This window comes from Mercenaria mercenaria, chromosome 2 (assembly GCF_021730395.1).
Source record: "Mercenaria mercenaria strain notata chromosome 2, MADL_Memer_1, whole genome shotgun sequence".
NCBI classification, from domain to species: domain Eukaryota; kingdom Metazoa; phylum Mollusca; class Bivalvia; order Venerida; family Veneridae; genus Mercenaria; species Mercenaria mercenaria.
The window spans coordinates 87372107-87399173 of NC_069362.1; the positions used below are offsets into that span (position 1 = coordinate 87372107).

Below are 27067 nucleotides of genomic sequence, written 5' to 3' on the forward strand. Positions count from 1 at the left end.
TTCATTGACTTTAGAACAGCGTATGACAGTATAAATAGACAAAAGCTGTGGCATAGATTACAAAATATGGGTATTTGTGGTAAAATGCTACTTGCCATTAAGTCCGTATATAACTCTGTTTCATTTTGTGTCCGAGTAAATGCCCATAAAACTGATTGGTTTGATGTAAATTGTGGATTAAGACAAGGCTGTACACTGTCACCTATATTATTTAATTTGTTCATAAATGACCTTACTGTATACTATAAATCTTTGAATATTGGCGTTGAGATAAATGATGATATTGTATGCATTTTACTTTATGCAGATGATATTGTGTTAATAGCAGATAGTGAACAGAACCTTCAAACTTTGTTAAACGCCTTAAATGATTGGTCTGACAGAAACGATATGTCGATAAATGTCAGTAAAAGTAGTATTGTCCATTTTCGTACACAGTCTGTACCTAGATGTAGTACTGTGTTTACATGTGGCGGCAGTATTTTAGAATATGTTAGCAATTACCTATATCTTGGTTTATGAATTAATGAATATCTAGATCTTAATGTTACTGCCAAGATGGTGGCTCAGAGTGCTGGTCGTGCATTGGGTTTACTCATTGCCAAAGTTAAGGTTACTGGTGGTGTTCCATATGATGTCTATACTAAACTGTATGACTCTGTAATTTGGCCAGTTATTAGTTATGGGGCTTCAGTTTGGGGTCATAAAACCTTTCCCTGTATTATAGGAGTTGATTTTTTGAGAATATTTCTCAGAGTTGGAAAATATACCCCGAATTTGGCTGTCTCTGCCGATATGGGTTGGATACCAGTGTCCATTCGTCAGCGGAAAGTGATGGTTAATTACTGGGTGCGATTATCGACTACTAATTCTTCTCGAATTAATAAGCGAATAGCACCCTGGGCTAAAAGTAAATCTGCTAATTGTAAAAACTGGTTCCATTATGTGCGTAAGCAATTGTGTCATTATAATTTATCACAGTATGGTGATTTATCAGTACCTGTAACCAAACAAGTTGTTAAACACATGGAAGAAGCGATGTTTATAAAATTTAAAAACGATTGGTTCAATCAGGTCAATGCTATTCAGGGTACATCTGAAAGGGGTGGTAACAAACTTAGAACTTATTGTACATTTAAACAGGACTATGTTGTCGAAAAGTGTTGTAATATGATAATACCAAAATGTCATAGATCAGCTTTGTGTAAATTTAGAGCAGGAGTTGCTCCAGTGCGCATTGAAACTGGATGGTATAAAGTTTTGCCTGCTGATAGACGATTCTGCCCATTTTGTATTGACAATAATAACAGGAACATTGAGAATGATATCCATGTACTGCTTGACTGTAATTTGTACAGTGACATAAGAAATACTCTGCTTGAAAGAGCCAGGGTTTCTGCAAATAATTTTATGAGTTTAAGTAATAGTGATAAAATGAAATTGCTTTTTACTGATAATAACATGGTAATAATTTTAGCCAAAACCTGCTTCTTAATACTACAAAGAAGACAATTTTACAAGTGTAAATAGTGCATACTTTGCTTTTCAGTTTTTTAAGATCATTGTATTTTCTTTATGGCAGTTTTAATACTACAAAGAAGACAATTTTACATGTGTAAATAGTGCATACTTTGCTTTTCAGTTTTTTAAGATCATTGTATTTTCTTTATGGCAGTTTTAAGGCCTTTAAAAAGCCAAGATTAATGCCAGCTTCTCGGTTTTTACACGTCGTATTTGTTAACTTAACTATGTGTTATGTGTAAATTGATATTGTAATATTTTGTGATAGTCTCTTATAGTTCAAATTTGAACGTTTACAGGACATAATTAATGCCAAAACAAACAAACACAAATACATACCAAGAATATATTGTAGAGAAACAGAATACTCAGCATAGTTTTGACCTTACAAAACATTTACTGTTACAGGACATGATTAATGCCAAAACAAAAAAAATAACACAAATACATACCTAGAATATCTTGTACAGTAACAGAATAATCAGCATAGTTGACCTTACAAAACATTTACTGTTACAGGACATGATTAATGCCAAAACAAAAAAATAACACAAATACATACCTAGAATACCTTGTACAGTAACAGAATAATCAGCATAGTTGACCTTACAAAACATTTACTGTTACAGGACATGATTAATGCCAAAACAAAAAAAATAACACAAATACATACCAAGAATATCTTGTACAGTAACAGAATAATCAGCATAGTTGACCTTACAAAACATTTACTGTTACAGGACATGATTAATGCCAAAACAAAAAACAACACAAATACATACCTAGAATATCTTGTACAGTAACAGAATACTCAGCATAGTTTTGACCCTACAAAACATTTACTGTTACAGGATATGATTAATGCCAAAACAAACAAGAGGACCATGATGGTCCTGAATCGCTCACCTCTTCCCACATGACCTAGTTTTGAGTAGGACGTCGTTTTTTCTATTATTTGACATAGTGACCCAGTTTTAAACTTGACCTAGATATTATCAAGATAAAAATTCTGACCAATTTTCATGAAGATCCATTGAAAAATATGGTCTCTAGAGAGATCACAAGGTTTTTCTATTATCTGACCTATTGACCTAGTTTTCGAAGGTACGTGACCCTGTTTTTTACGTTATCTAGATATCATCAATTTGAAAATTCAGATCAATTTTCATGAAGATCCATTGAAAAATATGGCCTCTAAAGAGGTCAAAAGATTTTAATAATTTTAGACCTACTGACCTAGTTTTTGACCGCAGTTGACCCAGTTTCAACTCTGACCTAGATATCATCAAGATGAACATTCAGACCAACTTTCATACAGATCCCATGAAAAGTATGGCATCTAGAGAGGTCACAAGGTTTTTTATATTATTTGACCTACTGACCTAGTTTTGTAAGGTACCTGACCCAGTTTCAAACTTAACCTAGATATCATCAAGATGAACATTCTGACCTATTTTTATGGAGATCCATTCACAAGTATGGCCTCTAGAGAGGTGACAAGGTTTTTCTATTTTTAGACCTACTGACCTAGGGTTTGATCGCACATGACCCTGTTTCGAACTTGATCTAGATATCATCAAGATAAACATTCAGACCAATTTTCATACAGATCCCATGAAAAATATGGCCTTTAGAGAGGTCACAAGGTTTTTCTATTATCTGACCTACTGACCTAGTTTTTAGCGGCATGTGACCCACTTTCGAACTTGACCTAGAGATCATCAAGATGGACATTCAGCCCAATTTTCATACAGATCCCATAAAAATTTTGGCCTCTAGAGAGGTCACAAGGTTTTTCTATTATTTGACCTACTGTCCTAGTTTTTGAAGGTACATAACCCATTTTCGAACTTGACCTAGATATCATCAAGATAAATATTCTGATAAATTTTCATGAAGATCTCATGAAATATATGGCCTCTAGAGAGGTCACAAGGTTTTTCTATTCTTAGAACTACTGACCTAGTTTTTGACCGCACGTGACTCAGTTTCAAACTTGACCTAGATATCATCAAGATAAACATTCAGACAAACTTTCATACAGATCCCATGAAAAATATGGCCTTTAGAGAGGTCACAAGGTTTTTCTATTATTTGACCTACTGACCTAGTTTTAGACGGTGTGTAACCCAGTTTCAAACCTGACCTAGATATCATCAAGATGAACGTTCTGACCAATTTTCATGAAGATCTTGTGAAATATATGGCCTCTAGAGAGGTCACAAGGTTTTTCTATTTTCAGACCTACTGACCTAGTTTTTGAAGGCACGTGACACAGTTTCGAACCTGACCTAGATACTATCAAGATGAACATTCTGACCAACTTTCATAAAGATCCCATGAAGCAAAAGTTTACGGACGGACGCACGCACGCACGCACGGACGACGGACGACGGACGACGGACACCGCGCGATCACAAAAGCTCACCTTGTCACTTTGTGACAGGTGAGCTAAAAACAACACAAATACATACCAAGAATATCTTGTACAGTAACAGAATAATCAGCATAGTTTTGACCTTACAAAACATTTACTGTAACAGGGCATGATTAATGCCACCCACGTCCCCTAAAAAACAAAACAAACTGTTACCTGACCTAGATACTATCAAGATGAACATTCTGACCAACTTTCATAAAGATCCCATGAAAAATGTGACCTCTAGAGTGGTCACAAGCAAAAGTTTGCGGACGGACGGCACGCACGCACGCACGCACGGACGACGGACACCGCGCGATCACAAAAGCTCACCTTGTCACTTTGTGACAGGTGAGCTAAAAACAACACAAATACATACCAAGAATATCTTGTACAGTAACAGAATAATCAGCATAGTTTGGACCTTACAAAAAACATTTACTGTTACAGGACATGATTAATGCCAAAAATACAACAACAAAACACCAATACATACCTAGAATATCTTGTACAGTTACAGCATAATCAGAGTTATTCGTGACCTTGTTGCGAATGTCTATTACTACTCCAGGACCAATAAGCCTTTCAGGCGGAATCTCTTCAAGTGTCTGCCGACCACTGCCGAAATGAATCGGGGCGTCTATGTGTGTACCTTGATGTTCGTAGTACTCAATCTTTTTGAATGCAATCCTGAAAAATATAAACGATATTTACATTTATATTTAAAACATTAATAATTTTTGTCACCTTTTAGCTCAATTACAGAAAATTTGATACTTTTATAAGGTAATTCAACTACAAAGAACTGATTATCCAAGAGATCGATAAATCAAACGCATTTACTTTTCTAGGTCTACCCACAGAAACATTTATAGAACTCCTATCTAAAATGTGATTATCTTTTTCGTTTCATCTCGATTAACTTTAGATAAAGTAACTTTAATTCATCGATTTCTTTCATTGTATATGTAAGAAGTCTTTCTGGTTTCTATTTTGTTTTGAATGTATATCAATTCATACTTTTTATGAACTGATATCTTAAGAACGTTTCGCAATTTTTTGCATTGTAACTTGGTTCGAGACATTTTATTAAGTTTCACGCAAAATCAATTCTTCAATTTGTAATATTTATTATAATTCGAACTCACCACATTTCATCAATGAATTGCGCAGCCAAGGTGTCCATTTTAAAGTATGTGAAGTTTTCAAGACCAAGCCAGCCTAATGGATATTTGGGAACATCTTTATCATAAGTATGTGTTAAGTCAACAACCTTGCGGGCTTGAATGAACTGGAGAGTTGTAAACAGCAACAAACAGTATTTCAGTACCATGGTGTGATGACAAACTGGAAAGGAAAGTTATGATAACTTCCTTCGTCAAATTGTCGATTTCATTCCCTGTTGGGAAATGTTACTGAAGAGTTGCATCTTCTAAGAGCGATAACATCTAAACTGATTAACCTTTACCCTGCTAAGTTTCTATAATGAACTTGTCCATCTTTCAATTTAAACAGTACCATTAACTGTTAAAAGGGATGAATACTAAAAAGATACGGACTGAATGGCGAACAGTGCAGGCCATGATCAGACTACACGGATGAGCAGGCTGATCATAATCTGCACTGGTCGCAAAGGCAAAATCAATCGTGTCCAGCATGGGTTAAAATGAATTATTTCTACAAAATTGATTCAATGTATAAGTATTTACCATCTTCTTGTAATAATTTAATACATTTTAATATGGTACTGAGGCCAGGTAAAAATGGTGTTGATCTCATTATAAATGAAAATCAAGACGAAAGACAGAAAACATTTTTTGTTGAGGTCATGTTCTTTTTGTATATTAAAAGTTTTTGCAAGCAGGCAGTATTCTGCCTAAAGTTGTCACCAAGTATCTTTTCAGTTTCCCAGTATGCATTTAAAACATAAACATGAGAACCAATTCAAATAATAAATAAAAGACACGTGATCTCAGAGGACTATTATTTAAAAACATGAAAGTATGAAAGAATATAACGAATAACGAAAATATATATAACTTGTCATTGATTACTCATTACTCTATAACTATGTGGCTGTGTTTGTGGTGCTCTGTGCTTCCGAGAAATCTACCCTTACCTTTTATCTTTTGCTATAGTTCTAATCATATCTGGGTGGATGAGTTTATCAGTATCACTGAGTATCACATTCAGGTAAATTTTACAATACTGCTACTCCGCATCTAGATTTAGCAAGAGCTGATCTATGTGGAAATGGAAGACTTTGTTTACAGTATTGTAAAATTTACCTGAATATGATAGAACATGCCCATTATGTTCAAAAGCTATATAATCTGAATTACACGTACGTTTAGAATATCCTACATATTTAGATGACAGCAGGTTATTGTTTGAAAAAGCTGACATTATGAACAGCAATTTTGTAGTACTCAGTGATATTGATGAGCTGCCCGGTAATGACAATCTGATTTTCAAAACTGATTGGATTTTACTTGGTATGTCCTGTGTATTTTTTGCACTTTCGTCTCTCCGAAAATTTTTGAATATGATATATTTGTTGTAATACATTCCCACAGTCTGAGGAATTTATTTAATCATGTTGTTACAATTATGTAACCTGATCGCAAATAAAAGTAGTAGTTGTTGTTGTTGTTGTTGTTGTAATATAATTTTTTTTTTAAATGTTAGAATATATCTTAGTTAAATACATAAAAGCAATGTTAATTAGTCTTTCTCATATCTGATATGAGATGATAAATGTTTTAAATCATATATTTAATTATAACAGCTTTTGCTTAGATTGTCATGAGAAGGTCTTACGAGTACACTCCCTGTTTTAACTACATTTTAACAGACAGTAATTGCCGTCTTTCTTATATCTAGCAAATACTCTCTGTAAGATTAACATTATTGTTTTGTCTTTTAGTGTTGATATGTAAATACTTCACATAGGTTACACATGCTAGAATAATGTTTTCAAGTCACAACTGATAAGGGTTACATAGATAATGTAAGAAATGTACATGGTTTTATCATCTATTCTTTTTTAACGGTATATGAATATCTTAGATTACAAAAGGGAATATTCCTTGCTTCTCTTAATATCATTGAAATAAGAATTATCTTTTGAAAGATGATAAAGTGTTTATTTTAGAAATAGTCTCATGTAATTCAAAATTGAATGACTTTGTGCAATTTACACTGTTTTATTATGTAAGATAAGATAAGAGATAAAATATGTATATTATAGTCTCACTCTGCATAAATGTTACATTTACACATAAAATATTCATGCAAACCTTTCTTAAAAGAAATATGAGAGACTAGGAGAACAAATATCTATTACAGAATTAAACTTTTATAAGTTTTATATCTATCATTAAAACTTTAAAAGGATTTTATACAATTCACAGTAAAATCTCCATCTACTAAAAAGAAAAATATGTAGATATTACACATTACATGTATATACACACCAACATGTCTTTAGCCCTTGGATACAGACAGACTGAATCAGGCACCCCCCCCCCCTCCCCCCACTCCAAAAAAAAAAAACAAAAGAAAAACAAAAAAAAAAACTGAAGACTACTGTATAAGTAATTGATGTACATTGATGAGGCGTAAATAAATAAATAAATAAATAAATATGTTTGCTACAAATTAAGACCATAGAATAATTTATAGTTTTATAGTTTTCAATAGAAGTACAGAACTAATCATCGGCCAACAGAAGCGTCGATAAAAATAAATTGAAAAAGTAATGAACATAGATAAAACTGTGTTCGTTTATATAACTTATTTTGAAGAACATAGTTAATGATATTCGTTATGTCTCCCACCACACAGTGGTGTGGGAGACATATTGATTTACTCCAGTCTGTCTGTCTGTCTGTCTCTGTGTGTGTCTGTCACAAAGCTTGTCCGCACTCTAAGTCGAACATGTCTCATCCGATCTTCACCAAACTTGAACTAAATGTGTCTGCGAATAAGTGCTCGTCCAAGTTCGATAACTAGCCAAATCGGCTTAGGCATTTCGGAATTATGGCCCTTGAATTACCAAAAACACTCAGATTTCTTGCACAGTTTTGCCCCCAAACCGGCGTCCTTTTGGTGTCAAGAAATTACATATTACAATCATAATAAATATCAAACAAACATGCATATCAAAGTACAAAAGTAATAATTATATACAATCATGATGACATATCAACAGAAATGCCTAAATGTATGAAACTATATCATTTGAGAATAAATATCAAGAAGCTAATTCTGTGTTCTACTGCTCAGTCTTCCATGTCAATTTTTTTTTACTGTTTTCTTTTTCTTATTGTTTTTTAACACTCGTTCAATATTCTAATTCTCTGATATCAAAATCAAACAGTCTATAATGTAATCATATGAGTCGTAACAAATCGATATTTCCGTAATGCGAATATTCTAACTCGTTTTCAGACATGCCTCTCAACAATTTTACTGTAAACATTTTTTTATTAAGCGATTTGATACTTGTAATGCAATTGTCTGTAAGGATTGTATCTAATTCACTGAAAAAGATTTCTCGTCGTACAGCACTAATTGAACATTTTGTTATAACGTGAAACAAAAAATCAACGAATGGCATATCACAGTTAACACATAAGTCTCCTGTTAAGTCTACGGATCTTGTCCATATTTTTGCTATTATATCTCTTTTAAGTCTGTGCGATTTGTTTTCATACACTTTATAAACTATGGTGGGTTTGATGTCAGTCTGTATTATTTTGAAATAATCAAACTCGGGGTCTTCATTTAAACGTTCCTGCCACAATGTATATTCTGCTCTACTTATAGTCCCTTAACGTTTGATTTCCATATCATTTTAGGCAGTATGTCCTGTCGGAGAAGTAGTCATTACTGATGTGTTGTAGTTTGTAATTTTTTTTAGCAGTTTGCAAATATCAGGGATGAACCCGCTTATTACCGACATCTCGTCTGCCACATGCATAATGTATTAGCGCACGAATAAGTTGTTAGTAACTTAGTAGTTAGGGTTAATATTCTGTGTAGAAACAGACATTTTCTTTTTTCGACTTCGGACGAGAGTCTATTTATTCCTAGCATGGCTTCACACATATCCGAGCGTGTTGAGACGTGAAAACATTAAATCTTTTTTATAACAAAATGTTGTAGTCGGTTTATTCTATCGATATCAGCTATTGTCAAACCATTCCATAACTCAGAGCCATACATGGTAATTGGTACGATAACATTTTTGTACAGACTGGTTGCTGTTACGGGATTTAATCCTTGTGGATGTAGCCCGAGGCTAGCCATTGCGAAAAAGGAGATTTTTTGCTTTTTGACAGCGTTCTTCTATGCGGATATTGACTTTCCTGTCTAATTCCTAAGTGGGTAGTATATTTTACCTCATTTAAACGCATATCACCATAAAATATGCAAATGTATGCATAAACAGAACGATGTGTAAGGTTTAAAGCAGTACACGCAAAATGTATGCACAGGTAAGCTCAGTATAAATGTATACTAACACTAATAAACTGGAAGATGTTTTAATAAATGAATGCCATACATGACAAGACATTTTGTTATGAATACAGCTCTGCACACTCAGTTAGTAATTAGTCAAGATGAGGATTTTCCGTATTTAAAGTTAGTATCTAAAAATAAACTATTTTTGTGAAAGATGCGCATTAAGTATCTTTAAACATTTTAGAAACTTTCCTTTTCATATCCATCAGTATCGACGGCGTAAGATTTTAATATTTCACTTTATTATCGTCACGAATTAATGATATAAATATTAGTTTTCTTTTTCCTACGGAACACTAACTTGGCCATCAACATTTTATAAAAGTGAACTTTATCTTTTTGACAATAAATGTGACATGATTAAACAAACTACAATACATCTTAACTCCCTGAGGCCGATATCGTAACATACCTGCTGCGGCGGGATAAGAATTACCACCTGACGTCGAAGAACATTATCTAACCTTATCATAATCACACTCGCATACAGTCAGTTGAAATAATGCAGGGATTAACTTGGGTGTAAACTGAAATCATGATTAACTTGGGTGTAAACTGAAATATACATTGAAATTTTCACTTCGAAATATTCATAATTTTAACACACCTACTGCGTTTAATAGATATTTGAACATTGAATTCCCATAAATAGAAATGCATCATTAACACTGAATATTTACATCAGCATTACATAAATTTACACCCGTTTTTGTGTTAATATCAGTGGTTTATTTTGATGTATAATCTATTTCTAAACATGTACACAAATGTTGTGTGTCACGCGCTGAGACAGTTAAGTTGTAATATTTACATCCATCTTTGAATAATTATTTAAGTTACAAACATGCGTTTATTTACATATACTTTTTTGTATTTTATGAAACATGCTTTGTTGTGTTATTTTTTTATCCATTTGTATCGTATGTAATGTAAGTGTACCAATATTTCAGCCTTCTAAAACTTAACATTTTCCGACCATTCATTTATCTGATAATGGAATCGCATCGTCGGAATCATCATCCGAACTGATATTTCAGAATCAGCATGATAATAAATAAATATTTTCATCATTTTAAGAAAGATTTCTGGCCGACGACATTATTTTACTCTTTTGAAATACAGTATGAACGAAACACAGCGGAGATCGTCTTTTTATTTCATTTACATTACCGCATAGTTACAGACATTTATTTTAACAAGGGAACTAATTATTAGCACAACTAGTAATTATTACATCAAAGAAATAATAGCCAGTATGCAAAGAAATTTTGCTTTTGTCAGGATTATCAAAAATCAACAAGTACTTATCGCAATCATCATGATCTCGGTGCCGCGACTATACTCGTCAATCGCCGTCCTGGGGAGTCCTGATAACGCGCGTATAGTCGCATATCGACGCTACAGGGGTAGAAAATATAACGCCTATAGCCGCATTTCGGCCCCAGGGAGTTAATAAGGAGAGATTTATATACTTCTCAAATCGCTTGCCTTTCGACGATGTGAGGGGCCTCCGTGGCCGAGTGGTTAAGGTCGCTGACTTAAAATCACTTGCCCCTCATCGATGTGGGTTCGAGCCTCACTTTCTTCGTGTGAGGAAGCCATCCAGCTGGCTTACGGAAGTTCGGCGGTTCTACCAAGGAGCCCGCTCGTGATGAAATAATCCACGGAAGGGCACCTGGGGTCTTCTTCCACCATCAAAGCTGGAAAGTCGCCAAATGACCTATAATTGTGTCGGTGTGACGTTAAACATAACAAAACAAAAACAAATTCACCGATGTGGGTTTGAGCCTTGCCAAGGGCGTTGAAATCCTCATATGAGGAAGTCATCGAGCTGGCTTACCGGAGGGCGATGGTTCTACCAAGGTGCCCGCCAGTGATGAAATAATTCACGGAGTTGCACCTGGGTTCTGCATCTATACCTGAAGCTGGAAAATCGCCAAATGGCTTTTTATTACAGTAAACGAATAAATATCAAAGAGCGGGCGCGGCGGTCCAGTGTTAACATAATCTGGTTACAAAACCGTGGATCGTGAGTTTGATTTCCGACTCTTCCAATAAAAATAACAAAAATAACAAAGATTGGGCAAAGAGTAACGTGTATATGCGCTTTAAAACTGACACGACAAGAAACCAGAGAAGCATCTAATGTATCTCGCACTCTCATTGCTAACATTTTTGTGGAGGAGTCGCTTATAGGGCTCTAAGGAGGCGACTATAAATAAGATTAGAAACAAACATTTTTAAACATTTCAGAAACTGGCTTTTCTGACATCGGTTTATTTCAAATGAAAGAAATAAACTGTAAGTTAATCTAATAAACTTCATTTGTTATTTAGTATCATACTTTCCAATTTCATAGGAAAATGAAATTCAGTGTACGTTCAATCAGTCTGATATATTAATCAAGATGCTACTCAATTACTGTTTATATGAAGTTTGCTTGCTATATGTTAATAACAGGCTCCGGATCTGTCACCGGAATTTACTATTCCGCATTCATTAAAGTTAATTATAAATCAAGTGTCAACACTCAATTTTCTGCAGAAATGCGTTTTACTTAATAACCGTCTTTCAGTGGCAAATTTTTTGAATGCAATCAAAACTTGATTATTTATCACTGCGCTGGTCGCATTGAAACAAAGATAACTTGCTGTCAACTTCTTTGTCAAAGCTTCTAATGATTTTCCCTAATAATTCAAATACCTTTACACCAAGTAAGACTTTCCTCAGTGTTGTAAGTTCATAAAAAAGGAACTCTTGTAAGACTTTAATATATATTTGAGAATATCTACTGATCAAATATGTCAATATCAAAATGTTATTACCTTTTATATTTTACAGCAATCCAAATGTAGTCCGACTATGACAAGTCCTAAAAACTCTATATCTTTGTATTTGAAAATGTATACGTATTAAAAAAGTAAACTTAAATTTTTAGATTCATTGCAGCGTAACATGTAGCAGGGAAGTCACCCAGGCAAAACAAAAAACAAAATGATAAACCCATAAAAGTATACCAATTAAGTCTTTCTATATACCCTTCTGAACTCGTGTCCTCTTTTCAAAATTTAAGTGTTTGTCTGTAGAAAATATGAACATGTGTAAACTCCTGTAGAAATGTAGTTTGTATTTTAGCGCAGATTTTAAAGACGGTATGCATAATTACTTTAGGTTGCTAAAGAGTTTATTACGTTCGGTAGTTTTCTAACAACGTTTAGTGGTACCAAACTTTCTACTCTGTACTGGATGCAAAAGTAAGCTCTTCTTTGCAAGTTCAATGTTCTACATGTACTTCTCTTCGTTGACATTCTGGTTGAAATCATAGTACGGTGCAACCGTATAGATATGTTTCTTAAAACGCAGTTGTCTATACTATATAAAAGGTAAACTTACCCCAACCTATGAATAATAAATTACTCAAAATTTGTTTAGACCTTTATGAAGATTTAATAAATGTAATTTATTGAAGAACACTCAATACATACTTAGTCTGGCTACCGACTAGATAATCTTTTATAGAAAAATAATTCTGCTATATATTCTGACTCGTGGCCGTAGTAAGAGACTAAATTTTACCAAGGCATTTGTTCGTGGTTGTTTGGTAAATTTGAATGGTAAAGGCAAAGCGTCGACAGGGGTTAGTTAGGGAGGTTGCGTCCCACCCTCCCCCATAGCAGGGTTTGTGGGGGCTCCCCCAAGAAAAATAAGATAAATGATATGAAAAAAAAAATAAAACAACAAACTTTGGTGCGCTGTTTTTATATAAAAGAGTAAAATTACCCTTTTACTCCGCGATCTACCCCGGGTACTAATACCGATTTATGGTTCATTTGTAATGTGTCTGACTTGCGATGGAGGTCTCAGGAATTACTTTTTGGGAGGTGTATGTATAAAATTCTTCTTTACGGTGTTTCTGATTTATCTCATATTAGTAAAATTAAATGTAAAAATGTTCAACAATTTTCCCTACAATCAAAGTGCCGCCTAATGTTGCTCTAATGCTGAAAAGGACATCAGTTTTCTATAAAAAGGTCTTCTTTCATACAATGACAAGGATGTTACTAAAAAGACTGGATACTAGTATAACTCACCACAGAACTTGTGGCTTCTTGTAAAAGCGACTGGCCAGTATGGCCTGCGTATATCTATAATGCACATGACAGGCACGTAGTTCAGCAAACTAACATACGCACAGGTATATCGTCATTTTTCGACAATGCAATATAAAAAAAAAGAAATTCAATAAATAAAATTTGAAGGTTGAGGTGATGAGGTGTGAGATGAAATGAAGATTCAAAGACACTTTTTGTCACACATTTAATGTTGAACTGTGATACAGGTAAACAGTACATAAGTTTTGCTATTGTTTGTTTAAATTCTAAATTTGAGAATTTAAGTCTATAATTTCTATCGAAGAATTTGCCGGGAAACTTATTCCGCCGCTCTTATTGGAAAAAAAGTAGCTACATACATCTCCAGTTGATATAAGACGTTTTTTTTTTCCTGCAATCTTTTGAATTTCCTTACATTTACAGTATTAAGGTTTCTGTCTGTTTAGATTATTCGAACGCATTTATCAAGAGCTTTGTATCTCATTCTGTTTTACAAATGCAATGACACTGCAACTTATGTCCATATTACCAAGTAATGAGATCCAAGCAACTAAAAAACAAGTCAAATGGTTTATCGCGGCCAGAAATTTGTACAAACCGGACAGAAGTTGCGAAATTGTCATTTGTGCAGCAAAGAAGCGTTTACCATAATGTCCAGTACTGGACAGGTATAGTGACCATGCACGGACACAGCCAATTTTCTCAGAGGGGGTCCATCCCCTGCCCCCCCCCACCCTGGAAATTTTGAAATTTAGCACTTCATTTTTTGCATTCTGGAACAGTTTTATGGACTAACCTGTTAAATTTGGGAAAATGATAAAATCAAGCTTTCTTGAAGGTTAAATTCTTAGTTTCTTTTACATAAATAATATGAATTATGTCGGGGTCGTATGTAGGAGCAGCCGCATATACTTTACATGCAGTCCTAATGTTGCCTTTTTCGAAAAACATCTTCTTTCCTTCTGGTCTTCTGTCCTTTTTTAAAGATTTTCCAGAGGGGGTCCGGAGCCCGGTCCCGCCCCCCTCCCCCCTCCTGGATCCGCGCATGGTGACATATCATGCTTTGTGTTTATGCAGGTAAACTTGTTTTTGGTTAAATTGTCTGAACAGTGTACAAACTCATTACTGTTTTTTCAGGCAAGGGTGGAAAAAAGTGGTAGACAATGAAAGCAGTAACACTTTTATTAAAAAACAAAAAACAATGACACAAACATTTCCAGCATCTTTGGACGGTTCAAAAATCCCATGTTAAATATACGATAAAGCCCGAAACGCGTGAAAATGTTCCGAATGTAGATCGAGTGAAGTAAGCGCTCTATATATAACAGTTAGATTATGCGTCTAGATTGATTAAACTGGGCGAGTCAACTTACTTATTACTTGAAGATGAAAAAAACGTGTTTTTAAATGTTGCTCTTAAACAAGGGTGGCGATTAAACTACTAAAAGTACAACAACAGTTAATTCACAACACATCGTACGGTATGTTTTATAATCAGTAGAAGCTAGTCGTATTTACGCTTATGAAACCTGTTTCACCCACAAGTAAAGAATTGACAGGTCCATCATGAAATATTTTCCCCAGCGTGCAAATACTCGTCCTCATCGGGCCGCGATCGGGCCGCGATCAAGGAAAAAGACTTACCTTGCGGCATCACTTCGCTATTTACATTTAAAAGCAGTTTCATCGGATCATTTTTCCATAGTATTGTAGACACTTTTGCATTTAAGCAGTGTTAAGATTATGATGCAAATGTATCTGTTAACATGTACTGTTATTTTGATACAGTAAATACTTTTGGCCGCTAAACTTGACTCAGTATTACATCTGATAAATCTTTTGAAGATTACTAAATTACTATTGTCTTTACTGACGTGTCTGAACCATGAAAGGATCATGAAAGGATATCAAATTATGTTAACCTGTCATCCACTTTTTGTAATAGTGGTAAAACTTTTGTTCATATAAACCACTATGGTATCATCTACATTTGAGCACGTTGAATAAAAGGGCGTACAATAGGAATTATTATATGAATGACAATGTAAAATATATACTAAGCTGTAGGACTAGGAGTACCAAAATCTGTATTAGGCAAATTTAAAATCTATACTCAAGTACATTTATTTTTGACAGTATCCCAGAGTTTCAGACATGCATATGCAGCTGATATGTTTTATCAATCACTGAACTAGCTAATAAATTACATTAAAAATGAACGACTGAAACGTCGAGATCTGATATTTATTCAAACATGTCCTGGTAAGTAGAAGTCCAAAATAGATGCAATCTAAATAATATGCGCAATGATTTGTAACAGTATTTATTAAGGGGAGGAGGTGGAGGTATGTGGTCTTTAAGACCAAACAAATTAGCAAAGCTACGGTCCTGTATTTTTTTCTCTCGAAATTTACAAATCTGCAAAAATACAGTTTACTAATATATGCCCAAACATTGGCACTAGCCTCATACCTCGCCTGATCTGTTTCTTTGATTCTTTCGACCTTTTACCCTTTTTAGCTCACCTGTCACGTAGTGAGAATGTGAGCTTTTGTGATCGCCCTTCGTCCGTCGTTTTTCTACAAGTTTTTGTGAACACGATAGATACCACATTTAGCAGTCGATTTTAATCAGACTTGCACACAACTTGTATTGGTATAATATCTCAGTACCTTTCGAAAATCCCATCATGGGTTCCACAGTTATGGCCCCTTAAAGAGCCAAAATTTGCTATTTTGGCTTTGCAGCCGTATAGAGACTTCATTTATGGTTTGATTTAATAAAAACTTGCAAAATATCTTAAACAACGATAGATCTTGGATTCCATGATGAATCCATCAGATCCAATCATAGGTTCCTGAGTTACGGCCCCTGATTGACCCCTGAAAGAGCAATCATTTGTTTATTTTTACCCTGTGAACATGATAGAAGTGACATTTTTCATTCGATTTTAATAACAGTTACACACAACTTACGGTGCAAAAATCGGCTAGATTCCATTATCGGTTCTAGAGTAACTGCCGCTGAAAGGGGTAAAATTTTCTAGTTTGGCCCTTTCAACCATTTAGAGGTTTCATTTATGCTTTGATACAAACCTGCACATAATATTTATCTTGATGATTTCTAGGCCAAGTTTGAAACTTAAAATCTTCTGGAACCAAATGGCACAGACATTACATATATTGCATGTAGCATATTTAACAGGTGAGCGATATAGGGTCATCATGACCCTCTTGTTATTTTTAGGTTTTGATTGCATATGTTACTCAGCAATCAGCAGAGTAACTGAGTGTGCCACGTTACGCACCTAGGAGTGACCTTTATATTACTGACTAGTACTGTGGAATATTGAAAACATTAATCTGAAATGCGCGCACCAACCGAAGTGCGATACTGACATACACACAGTTGTGACGTAGTAGATATATGCTATAGTTTGTTCCATATTTTTAAAACAAATCTATTCGCAAAATACTTTCTAAACCGAGATCAGATTCTTAAAGAACGGCTTGTTATTCATACAGCTAAGGCAAAAACCAAACCTTGAGACAAAAAAATATTGACCAGACAAAAAATCAACCGAGGCAACAGAGGCAGAAAAATCAACCGTGGCAGATGAGGCAGAAAAATTTACAAAGGCAAGTGCCTCGGTTGCCCCAATAGTCGCTACGGCCATGTGACTTCATCAGTCTTGGCTCTGAGTAGTGTTTTGATAAGAAAAGGGACATAATCATACAAAATTTGAATAGCCTCGGGAGTTATCTTCTGCGAACAAAACACAGGGTCTGAACACAATCTAAAAAAGTAAATACATAATATACACAAGTGCAGTCTGCGTACCTATTTGCTCATTATTTAGGTATACATTCAATATAAATGGAATAAATGATTTCCCATCATTAAACGCAACTCATTCTTTTGGTACACCGAATCTATGTTCGTTTTTGATAGGATTACAAGATGAAGTAGACTTGTCAAACATAACCATAAGAATCAAAAGATCTTTTACTTCTTGGAAATATCAAAAGACATGTAACACATTACATTACAGAAGTAATCTCTAACACATTTATTGAGCAAAAAAAGCTAAAAAAGGATAATAAGTAGCATATTTTTTCAGTTACAGTTAAAATGGCGCTCTCATGATATAACAGTACGTCTCGAACGAAGAAAACACACACACACACACACACACACACACACACACGCGCGCGTACGCACGCACGCATGCACCCGAACATAAAGAAGATAAAACAACAGATATTATTTACGAGAAGATCACTGATGGAGACATATAAATTCATTCTAACACGTTTTCAATGATAATAAATATCTAGCCTATATTCTTGAAGATATCCACCAAATGTTTGCTTGCTTTGTGTAGGTTTTTTCCCAGCGCGACAACACAATTTAGGCAATTTTAAGATATTCACCAAATATATTGTGAACTAGATTCTTTCTAAGAACATGGCCCGTAGCGACTATTGAGGCAACCGAGGCACTTGCTTCCGTCGATCTTTCTGCCTAGGTTGAATTTTGATTTTTTGATTGGCCATTATTTTGGGTCTCCGGGTTTAGTTTTGCCTCAGGTGTACGAATTACCAGCCGTTCTTGAAGAATATGATCTCGGTTTAGTAAGTATTTTTCGAATAGATTTGTTATTAAAAGTATGAAACGAATTATAGCATATATCTACGACGTCACAACTGTGTGACATATGTGAGATATGTCAGTATCGTACTTAGTAATCTTGTGGATTTTGTTCCTATAATTTGAAAATTAATGTTTTAATGAAAGCTTATATCGATGGCGTAGTGCTATAAGGAAATAATTGGTAGTTAACACCTTTTTGAAATGTTTGAATACTACAGATCAGTGCGCATATACTGGTCTTGGTCCCATGTCCATATCATCATTGTAGGCCTTACTATGGGCTGAAGTAAAAATGTTCATTTTAAAATGGTAAAAAGGTGTTAACTACTAGTTATCACCTTTTTGTTTGATAGGCATACCGAAAATTATTTCATGCTAAAAGGTAATAAGTAGCAGGTATCGCTAAACTGTTTTTAGAAAAGTGAACATGAAGTGATATATCTACTACTTTGCATAAATGTTGATTTATATGCTTGATATAAATACAAAATTAAAGTTATAAATGCTTATAAGTTAAAATATAAACTTAATTACAACGACCCAATGAAACGTTTTGGCTAGGTATTACTCATTTTACGAAAATAAACAGGATGACGAACAGGAAGAATTATGTGTGAATGAATAGTTGTAAGCATAGTTACCAGACAATATTCTTGTTTCCCCCAGTTGAAAATGATGCCATGTCACGAGAAAAGGGATTCAACAATCACCTCTTTTTAATCGTTTTCCCCACACGTTTTGTTAGGTCCTTTATCTTAAGAACTAACTCCCATAATACTTAGTCTTTTTAGAGCTACAAAGCACTTTTAAAATCGATTATCAATTTGCACATTTATTACAAAAAAATCTCTAACTTAAATAATCTGAGGACAGTAGCGTAATATCAATGTAAATCTGTCAAACAATTTAACTGAAAGCTTTCTGTCAGTTATTATAACATGCTTTGATTAAGTAAATACCTATGTTTGATTAGACTGTTGTGACTTTGAAAAAATTAATATGGAGTTAAAAATTCTTATCTGAAGTTACAACGCTGCTGAAATCTGAGCTGACAAAATTGCAAGTTTGAAAAGTTTTATGAAACGTAAGAATAATGAATTTGAAAAAGAAACCCGCGATTCAAGTTTTATAGCTATTTTAAATTTTGTAACATGATACAGTGCATAATAAATTTTATAATGTTAACATTTGTCAACTGAATAAGATGATACTGCCGCCATTGAATTAAAGTATAACGCTTCAAAATAAATGCACAATAACAACTATATATCTTAAATGGCCTATTCATTTTATGTAAGTTAAAGTTTAAAATAAATCACTAGAGAGTTTGAGATTTCAACCTTCGCCTTCCCCTTCAACGTCTCTTGCGAAGTTAACGTATGAAGTTGAAGTTCGATTAAAATTCCTTGAGATTTCAAACATTAGAATGAACCTTACTTCTTTTAATCCGCCCATTCAATTTATCCGTAATTATGATCGTATTTTTCGTGCATTTTGATATTAATTGTCCGAAAGGGCAGGAATTTTACAAGAGGTTTTAAAAATGAAAAGAATGAAAATTGAATGAAAAAAAACAAAAACATTTCAATTAATATAATCATCGCAGCGATATTAGAGCGATTACCTAAAACAACAACAACAACAACAAAAAAAAAACAACAACAACAACAACAAAAAAAACACGATAAAACAATGTGAACAATGTAAAAACTCGTTAGTGTTGCTCCAAACATTTAAGTTTTATATAAAATTATGTCAGTATAGTCAGTATACAATGCACGATTGTAAATCATACACGAGAGGAAATAAAAATGATTATTACATACCTAAAATTATTTTCCATTGGGTTTCAATGGACCGCAATCGTGCAATATTTTTCCATATCATGACGTTGAACGCTTTCATATCGGACTAGTCCCAATCCGTGACTCTAGTTACCTCCCCTGACGGTCCGTCCATTGCGAATCTCGTTTCTTTAGATTTTTGTTGCTATTGTGTATTTGTTTAATTTATAATTTATGCAACATTTTGTTTACTTTTACACTTTGATAGGGTAGGGGTAGGGTAGGGTCACACCGAGTGTCAAGACTGACTTTCTTTGTAAAATGTAAGAATCAAAGGGGGAATTAACCCACAATGTCTCTCTGCCAGACTCTGGTTCCATGCATTTAAAAAATAGAGTTATCCCATACGGCTAACAGGAAAAGTCTCTCATCATGATATCATAAATCTGAAATTGTCTGATACTTCAAAAGAATTTCCCGTCTTACTAGTACCATTTTATGTTTATAATTAAAACGCAACTGTCGTATTAAGTGTCCGACAGAAACAGATTGATTTTATTTGGATGTGAAAATAAAATGTTCCACCAAATGATAATCGCGCGTAATTATTTATTTTTCAAGTAAAATGACTGTCATGCCATGTGCCTCCATCCAGATTTCAGTCTTTGATGCCGAGTATGTGGATAGAGTAGATGTAAAAAGAATGAAGTTTCGACTTTCGTGATATCACATCTTCGGACGTTCAGAACTTCACTTCATACGACAAAAAGGCTCATCTGGTGTAATCGATACCGCCTGGGGACACAAATATGCCGTAGAAGTTAAAGTTTGAACAAAATCTCAAAGTTTCTCAAAATCAGTGGATAACTTTATACTTCCAGGTTCAATTCAATGTGTTTAGTTAAAATCATTAGCCATACAAAACTTCATTATTCTTATACCTATTGATAGTGTTTCGCATCAAATTTAGTCTAATTATAAATATGGATAATCAAATAACTTAATAAGCAGAAATCCTGAAACTAAGCTTTTTATTTCGCATAGTAATAAAGCGAAGTCTTAGGCTTACGTGATATTACATGGAAAACTTTAGTAGCAACGTGTGATTTAAATAAAGTACACGCATATCGGTGACGTTTTACCCAAAATATATATGAGAGACGTTGAAGGGGAAGGGGAAGTTTGAAATCTCAAACTCTCTATTGTGTATAATACAACTGCAGTTGGTTTATTTAGCTGAACTACGGAGAAAAGGTACGTGAATGTTCATTCTAAAATAACTGGATATACATATTTAAAGGGGGCGTACCTGGATGATTTTGAACTATGCGCCAGATTTGAGCAGCATAGCTTTTGAACCAAGCAGCGTTGCTTCGAGTGTAGGGTAGGTGAGGGAGGGAGGGAGTAAAACCATTCCCGACGGTTTGGTATTGTGGGTCCTCTCATTGAAAACCTTGAAAAAATAGTTAATATATTCTCTTGATATATTTCAGCGTTAATATATTTTGTTTGTCATGTGTGTACTACATATGAGAAAGATCAAGGTTTATCAAACCCCTAATGCTTGCCGGCTGTCCAAACGCACAAACTACAGTCAAACACGATAACTCGAGTTAACAAGAGTTTATGAAAACTTCTTAGCATACTTACATGTCAGTATTTGCTATTTTATTTGTGTGTTTGCGAAAGTTACTATTTCAGTTTTAAAGGTTAAACTATAAAAGCATTAAAAAATTGATAATAATAAGTGTTTATAAAATACACCTGGGATGACGATAAGCAACCCTATAAACAACTTATAAAGAAATAGTATGTAAATTAACAAGGACGTAAATAACTGCATAAATATGTTGATCACCTTTTTATCATTCAATGTAATGTACAAATAAAACAGAACGGCTCGGGCATTTCACACCTTCAAGCATGTCTGTTTTTTTTTGCCAGTTTTATCATTAACCAATTTTGTATAAAAGGCCCTCTCATGAAATTTTGTCGTGAGATAAAATCGATATGACTATTATCGCAGACTGATTTACCAAGGCAGCTACCTTGCGCGTTTAACAAATGTGACTAAGGTTGCCGGATTTGCCAATCGTTGAGCTAATTGCAAATTGGTTATTTGCGCTGAGCAATTTACAAAACTCGCAGATTAATACAACGAGTGTTTGGATGGGGGGTCCATTATTTTCATAAGGCCTTCTGCCTTCATATCCAAGCATCTTTAAAGGAGACAACATAAACCTAAATAAATCTGCGTCTTTATCATTTACAATCCATACATAATACAATTTAGATATAAAAGTTCACAAAAAAAAAAAAAAAAAAAAAAAAAATTATCTTATGTTTTGTAACACGCAGTTCATTTACACACTGATCATACTAAACAAGGCAATAAAATGCATTAGACACTCTTCATATTTTACAATCAGATCACTTAGACCCTAATACAAAGTCACTGTAATTGTTCCGACTATAGTAACATCTCTCAGATAAAACCGTTTGAAATTTTTAACAGAACTCCAATCTGCCATTTTTAGAATGTCTGACATTTTACATCAAGTTTTTACTGCTGCTGAAGAGGATGTCCCTCTGTAGGAGTGAGCTTTAAAAGTCTTTGTATCTCTTCCAGCAAGAACCAACACTGACTTAAGCCATCTTGCTAACGTACTTGTAGTGACAGCTTTGAAGTTAACATAGGATATAAAAAGTTCCATGTCTTTTCTACGACTTCTTGTCATTCTGATATATTGTTTCAAAGTCCTAACTGGACATAATTCTATTTTTTCATAAAGTTTCAAATGAAGGAAAAAATCACTTCCTGGTTATGAACACTTCAACTTATCACCACAGTTAAATACAACGCCATGATTGTTAAAAGAACATTTATCAACCCTGACAGCTTTCAAAGTCTGTGCACGAGCTGCCGTAGACAACGCTAAAAGTGACACTAACTTAAAAGTCAAGTTTTTTAGAGACAAAGAATCAAGTGGCATCCAACCAGCAAGTAAATTAAGCACAGTGGAAACATTCCATATAGATGTATATCGTGGTTTTGAAGGAATATTTTTTTTAAGTCCTCTCATGAAACGTCTTATTATATTAAAAACTCTGTTGTTGTAGTTATCATCTAAAAGTTTTAACGTCTCCAAAATAACTGCTTTATGGGTATTAATGACACTATAGGATTTACTAGTGTTCTTTAAAAACAGTAAATAAGAAACAATCATTTCTTTAGATGGTTGAACGGGATCACAGTTCCGAATACAACACCAAAATGTCCATTTCTTCCAACCTCCTGTGTACTGTTTTCTGGTACCGATACGCCAGCTGTTAATGACTGTTTCTGCAGCATCTGCTGGAACTCCTCGATCCTTAAGGGATTTCCTGACACAATTGCCCCAAATAGCTGTAAATTCTTGCCCATTGGATGGTGTGCCCCGTTGTGTGGTAATGTCAAGATGTCTCGGTGTCTCGGCAGCCTGATGGGTACAGAAATCAAACAATGTAATAACAATGAAAACCATGTTTGATTAGTCCAATATGGACAAATAATGAGAACTTTGTCAACATGGTCTTCTCTTATTTTGTTTAAAACTTTGCCAAGTAACCTAAATGGTGGAAACACATATGGTTTAAAGACTGACCAATCAAGACTAAATGCATTTAAGCATAAAGCATTTGGATCTGGTGTCCAAGAAACATACTTTTCTACCTGAGCGTTCAGTCTTGATGCGAAAAATATCTATATTAGGCATGAACAATTGTGAGGTAAGTCTCGCATATATTTGCCTTTTAACAACCATTTGTGTATCTGAAAGTTTCTTGACATTAATATGCTTCAACGTTCACGCCCTGCAAATGATAAGCAGTAACAACAAATTTCTTGATATACACCATTGCCAGATCTCTTTGCTAACTATCCATAGCTTTATTTGCATGCACCTAAATTATTTATGTATGCAATTGCAGTTGTGACTGCACTCCAATATGAACATGGTTCTCATCCACAGCCCAGGATTTCAATGCAAAAAATATTGCAAGCAGCTCGAGATAGTTAATGTGATTCTGTGCCACATAGGTGGTCCACCTTCCACCTGTTTTACCCTCTTTTTTTAAGTATGATGAACCAAAACCTATGTTAGATGCATCAGACAGAATCCAGAGTGAAACAGGCTTTTGCCTAATTTCCTTCCCATTCTTAGCATGAATATTCTGTTTCCAACACAGAATTTCCTGCTTTTCATTTTCACCAAGCTCTACCAGAGAGTCAAAATCAGGTGAAATCTTTTAAGGCTCTGACCTTGAACCTCTCTAATATTCTATTATGTAATGGAGCCTCTAACACAGCATGGAAAGCATTGATCAACAAACCAATGAATGCAGATAAGTCCCTGATCTTAATCTTTGTCTTACTAAGCAAACAACCTGCAGTTTTTAGAATTTTCAAACTCTTAACTTCAGGAAGGAAAACCATGAAAGTACAGAATCAAGTATATATCCAAAGTACGTAATTCGTTGAGTGGGTACTAAAACTGATATTTGTTTATTTATCACAAAACCTAAAGTATCTAACTGATCATACATTGTCAAAGGATTTTTGGTGCAAACTTGTCTATCAGCGTCCATTTCAATGGAATCGTCAATGTAAAAAGAACATCTAATGCCAATTTGACGGAAAAAAGAGTTTATCGGCTTTAGAGTTTTGGTAAAGCAATAAGGCGCCGAGGAAAGTCCGAATGGTAAAACAATGTGTGCATATAGCTAGTTTTGCCAAAAAAGAATTTAAGAAATTTTACACAGTCCTTGTGTATAGGTATAGACCAGTAAGCAAATTTTAATCTAGTGAAGTAAACCAATCATTCTAAAACAAACGGGAAAGTTTCCTGCCTAGATTTTTCATAAAGTACAAATTCATTTAATTGTCTAAGATTGTTAACTGATCTATATTTCCCATTTGGTTTAGGGACCAAGAAAATATTTGAAATAAATTCGCCTGCTTCATGTTCAGCCGGAATAATTGCTCCTTCCTGAAACATATTTTGAACTTCATGATCAATCAGTTTTTTTTTCATTCTGTGAAAAAACAATTGGATTTGGTAACTTATCCTGAATAGGATTTTCATCAAAAGGAATAATGTATCCCTACACTGTTTGTAAAATCCACTGATCAGATGTCAATGCTTTCCATGCATTTAAACTATTTAAAACTCTCTCAACATTGCTTACCTTTGCTTTAAAACCCTGGGGATTTAGTTTGGGTTACATGTGGCACTTGCATTTGTCACTGTAGCGGTCACGTTCTTCTTTGACGGTCTCGGCACAATATTATGCTGATATCCGAATTGACCGTATGGTGTTGTCTTTCGAAATACGGTGGTTTGGCATATGGATGACCTCTGCCTTTGTATGGTTTGCCACAACCGCCCCATAACGGGCCAAAAGTGCTCTGTCTAGGCCGCGAATACCCAGTACTATAACTGTATTTACCAATTTTTACACTTGTTTCACATTTTTTCAGTTCTTTTGCAATGTCATCACCAAAAAGATAAGATGTTATTGGTGTTCTTATGCTGCAAATATTCGAATATCTGGATTTCAAAGGTGGCCTAAGAAGGTAACGCCTCCTTACGCTAAGCATAAACTGCACCTGACCCAGGACAGTGATAGAATCAGCAATGAGATCTTTAACTAGTGGAAGGGTAGAAATATGTGACTTCAACACCTTAGCTAGCTCTAGAATTGGTAGCATGCCAGTGCATACTAAACTTTGGATGTCTCGCAAAGACTTATCAGTAGTCTGTACTCTTTTCATTTGTTTTAAATCGTCCCAAATTTCTTCGTTTATACGAGGGGCCCCCATAAATTGGCAATTAGATGGGACTTTGTATTTTTAAATAATGTTGTCTACTTGACATTGGTTAGTACAGGCAGTGTTGATCAAATCTGCCAGAGAATTACTGATGGCTTCGCCCTTGTCAGAGGTTTTTAATTTTGGGAGATTCCAATTAAACTCATCAACTTCTCCCTCGGGGTTGTCCCCATCATTATTACCATCCCTAAACAAATTATCGCCTATGTTATCCGCTAAATTTCCCCTGTGTAAGGGTATGCGGTCAGTATCCGATAATTCTCCATCGTCGTACTTGTATTCATTATAATTGTTACTTTCTAAAAGGGGAGGATTTTGGTCAGAATTTTGAATACTCAAGATAGATCTTAACTTCTCAACGGACTCAGATGTCAAGTTATCAAGATTAATAACGTTTTCTGACCTTTTATCCGATTCTTTTTCCCTGCTGTGTGAATTTTCTTTATCACTGGAAGTAGACTTATCACACTGATTAGAGTTACTACCCTTTGTAACTTTCGTTACAACGGAGGATAATTTCTTATTTGCGGTGCCCCGAGGGGCTTTCTGTTTTTTAACATCGAACTTAAAGCCAGAAAATTCCTCCTCACTAGAGGAGTAAGGAATAGATAGGACATCGTCTTTCCGTTTTCTGGGCATAATTTCAATAGTAAAAGTCACCAGATACAGAGCCGACAGATGAAAGAAGGAGACATGGCTGGCCGCAAAACGACGAGGTCGTATCGAAAAATACTGAAAAGCAGAAAAAGTTGTATAATAACAACGTTACTGTAACCAAGCCACTTCAAAAAAGATTACAATCTAGTCAAAAAACAATTCAAGAATCATTTCAAATCATTTCAACACGTGGTCTTACCAAAAAACAACTGTCAATGTTTCACTGGGTCTACGTGTGTACATGTACTACGATGACCGGTCGCTAAAGTAACCATGAGAACACCGTGCTGTTCTAGAGGTTTATATAGTCATGGTCACGCCTAGTGGTCAGTGGCTAGGTGTAAAAATTTACTGTAAAGTAGCGATGATCCGGATCGGTCACTGAAGTTATATGCTTGGATATGAAGGCAGAAGGCCTTATGAAAATAATGGTAGGTCGTCACGCTACTTTGTTTATACACGTCAGGACCGAAAATGGTCCATTAGGACGCAAATAATGGCGAATTATACTGAAAAGCGAATA

General features: G+C 34.7%; 1 protein-coding gene across 2 annotated transcripts in view; it reads right to left on the reverse strand.

Moving 5' to 3' along the window:
• The window catches only part of LOC123564514 (isatin hydrolase-like), a 30998-nt gene extending 11818 nt beyond the window's left edge, over positions 1 to 19180 (reverse strand). Inside the window, exons 1-3 of one of the 2 annotated variants that reach the window (XM_045358161.2) lie at positions 18876 to 19180; positions 5089 to 5287; positions 4437 to 4630 (exon numbers count right to left, since the gene is read on the reverse strand). In XM_045358161.2, the coding sequence (XP_045214096.2) occupies positions 4437 to 4630; positions 5089 to 5273 (379 nt within the window). In that variant the 5' untranslated portion in view covers positions 5274 to 5287; positions 18876 to 19180. Of the gene's footprint in view, positions 1 to 4436; positions 4631 to 5088; positions 5288 to 12294; positions 12426 to 18875 lie in introns of those variants that run through there. The other variant, XM_045358160.2, reaches the window with a different exon arrangement.
• Positions 19181 to 27067: the final 7887 nt, after the last annotated feature.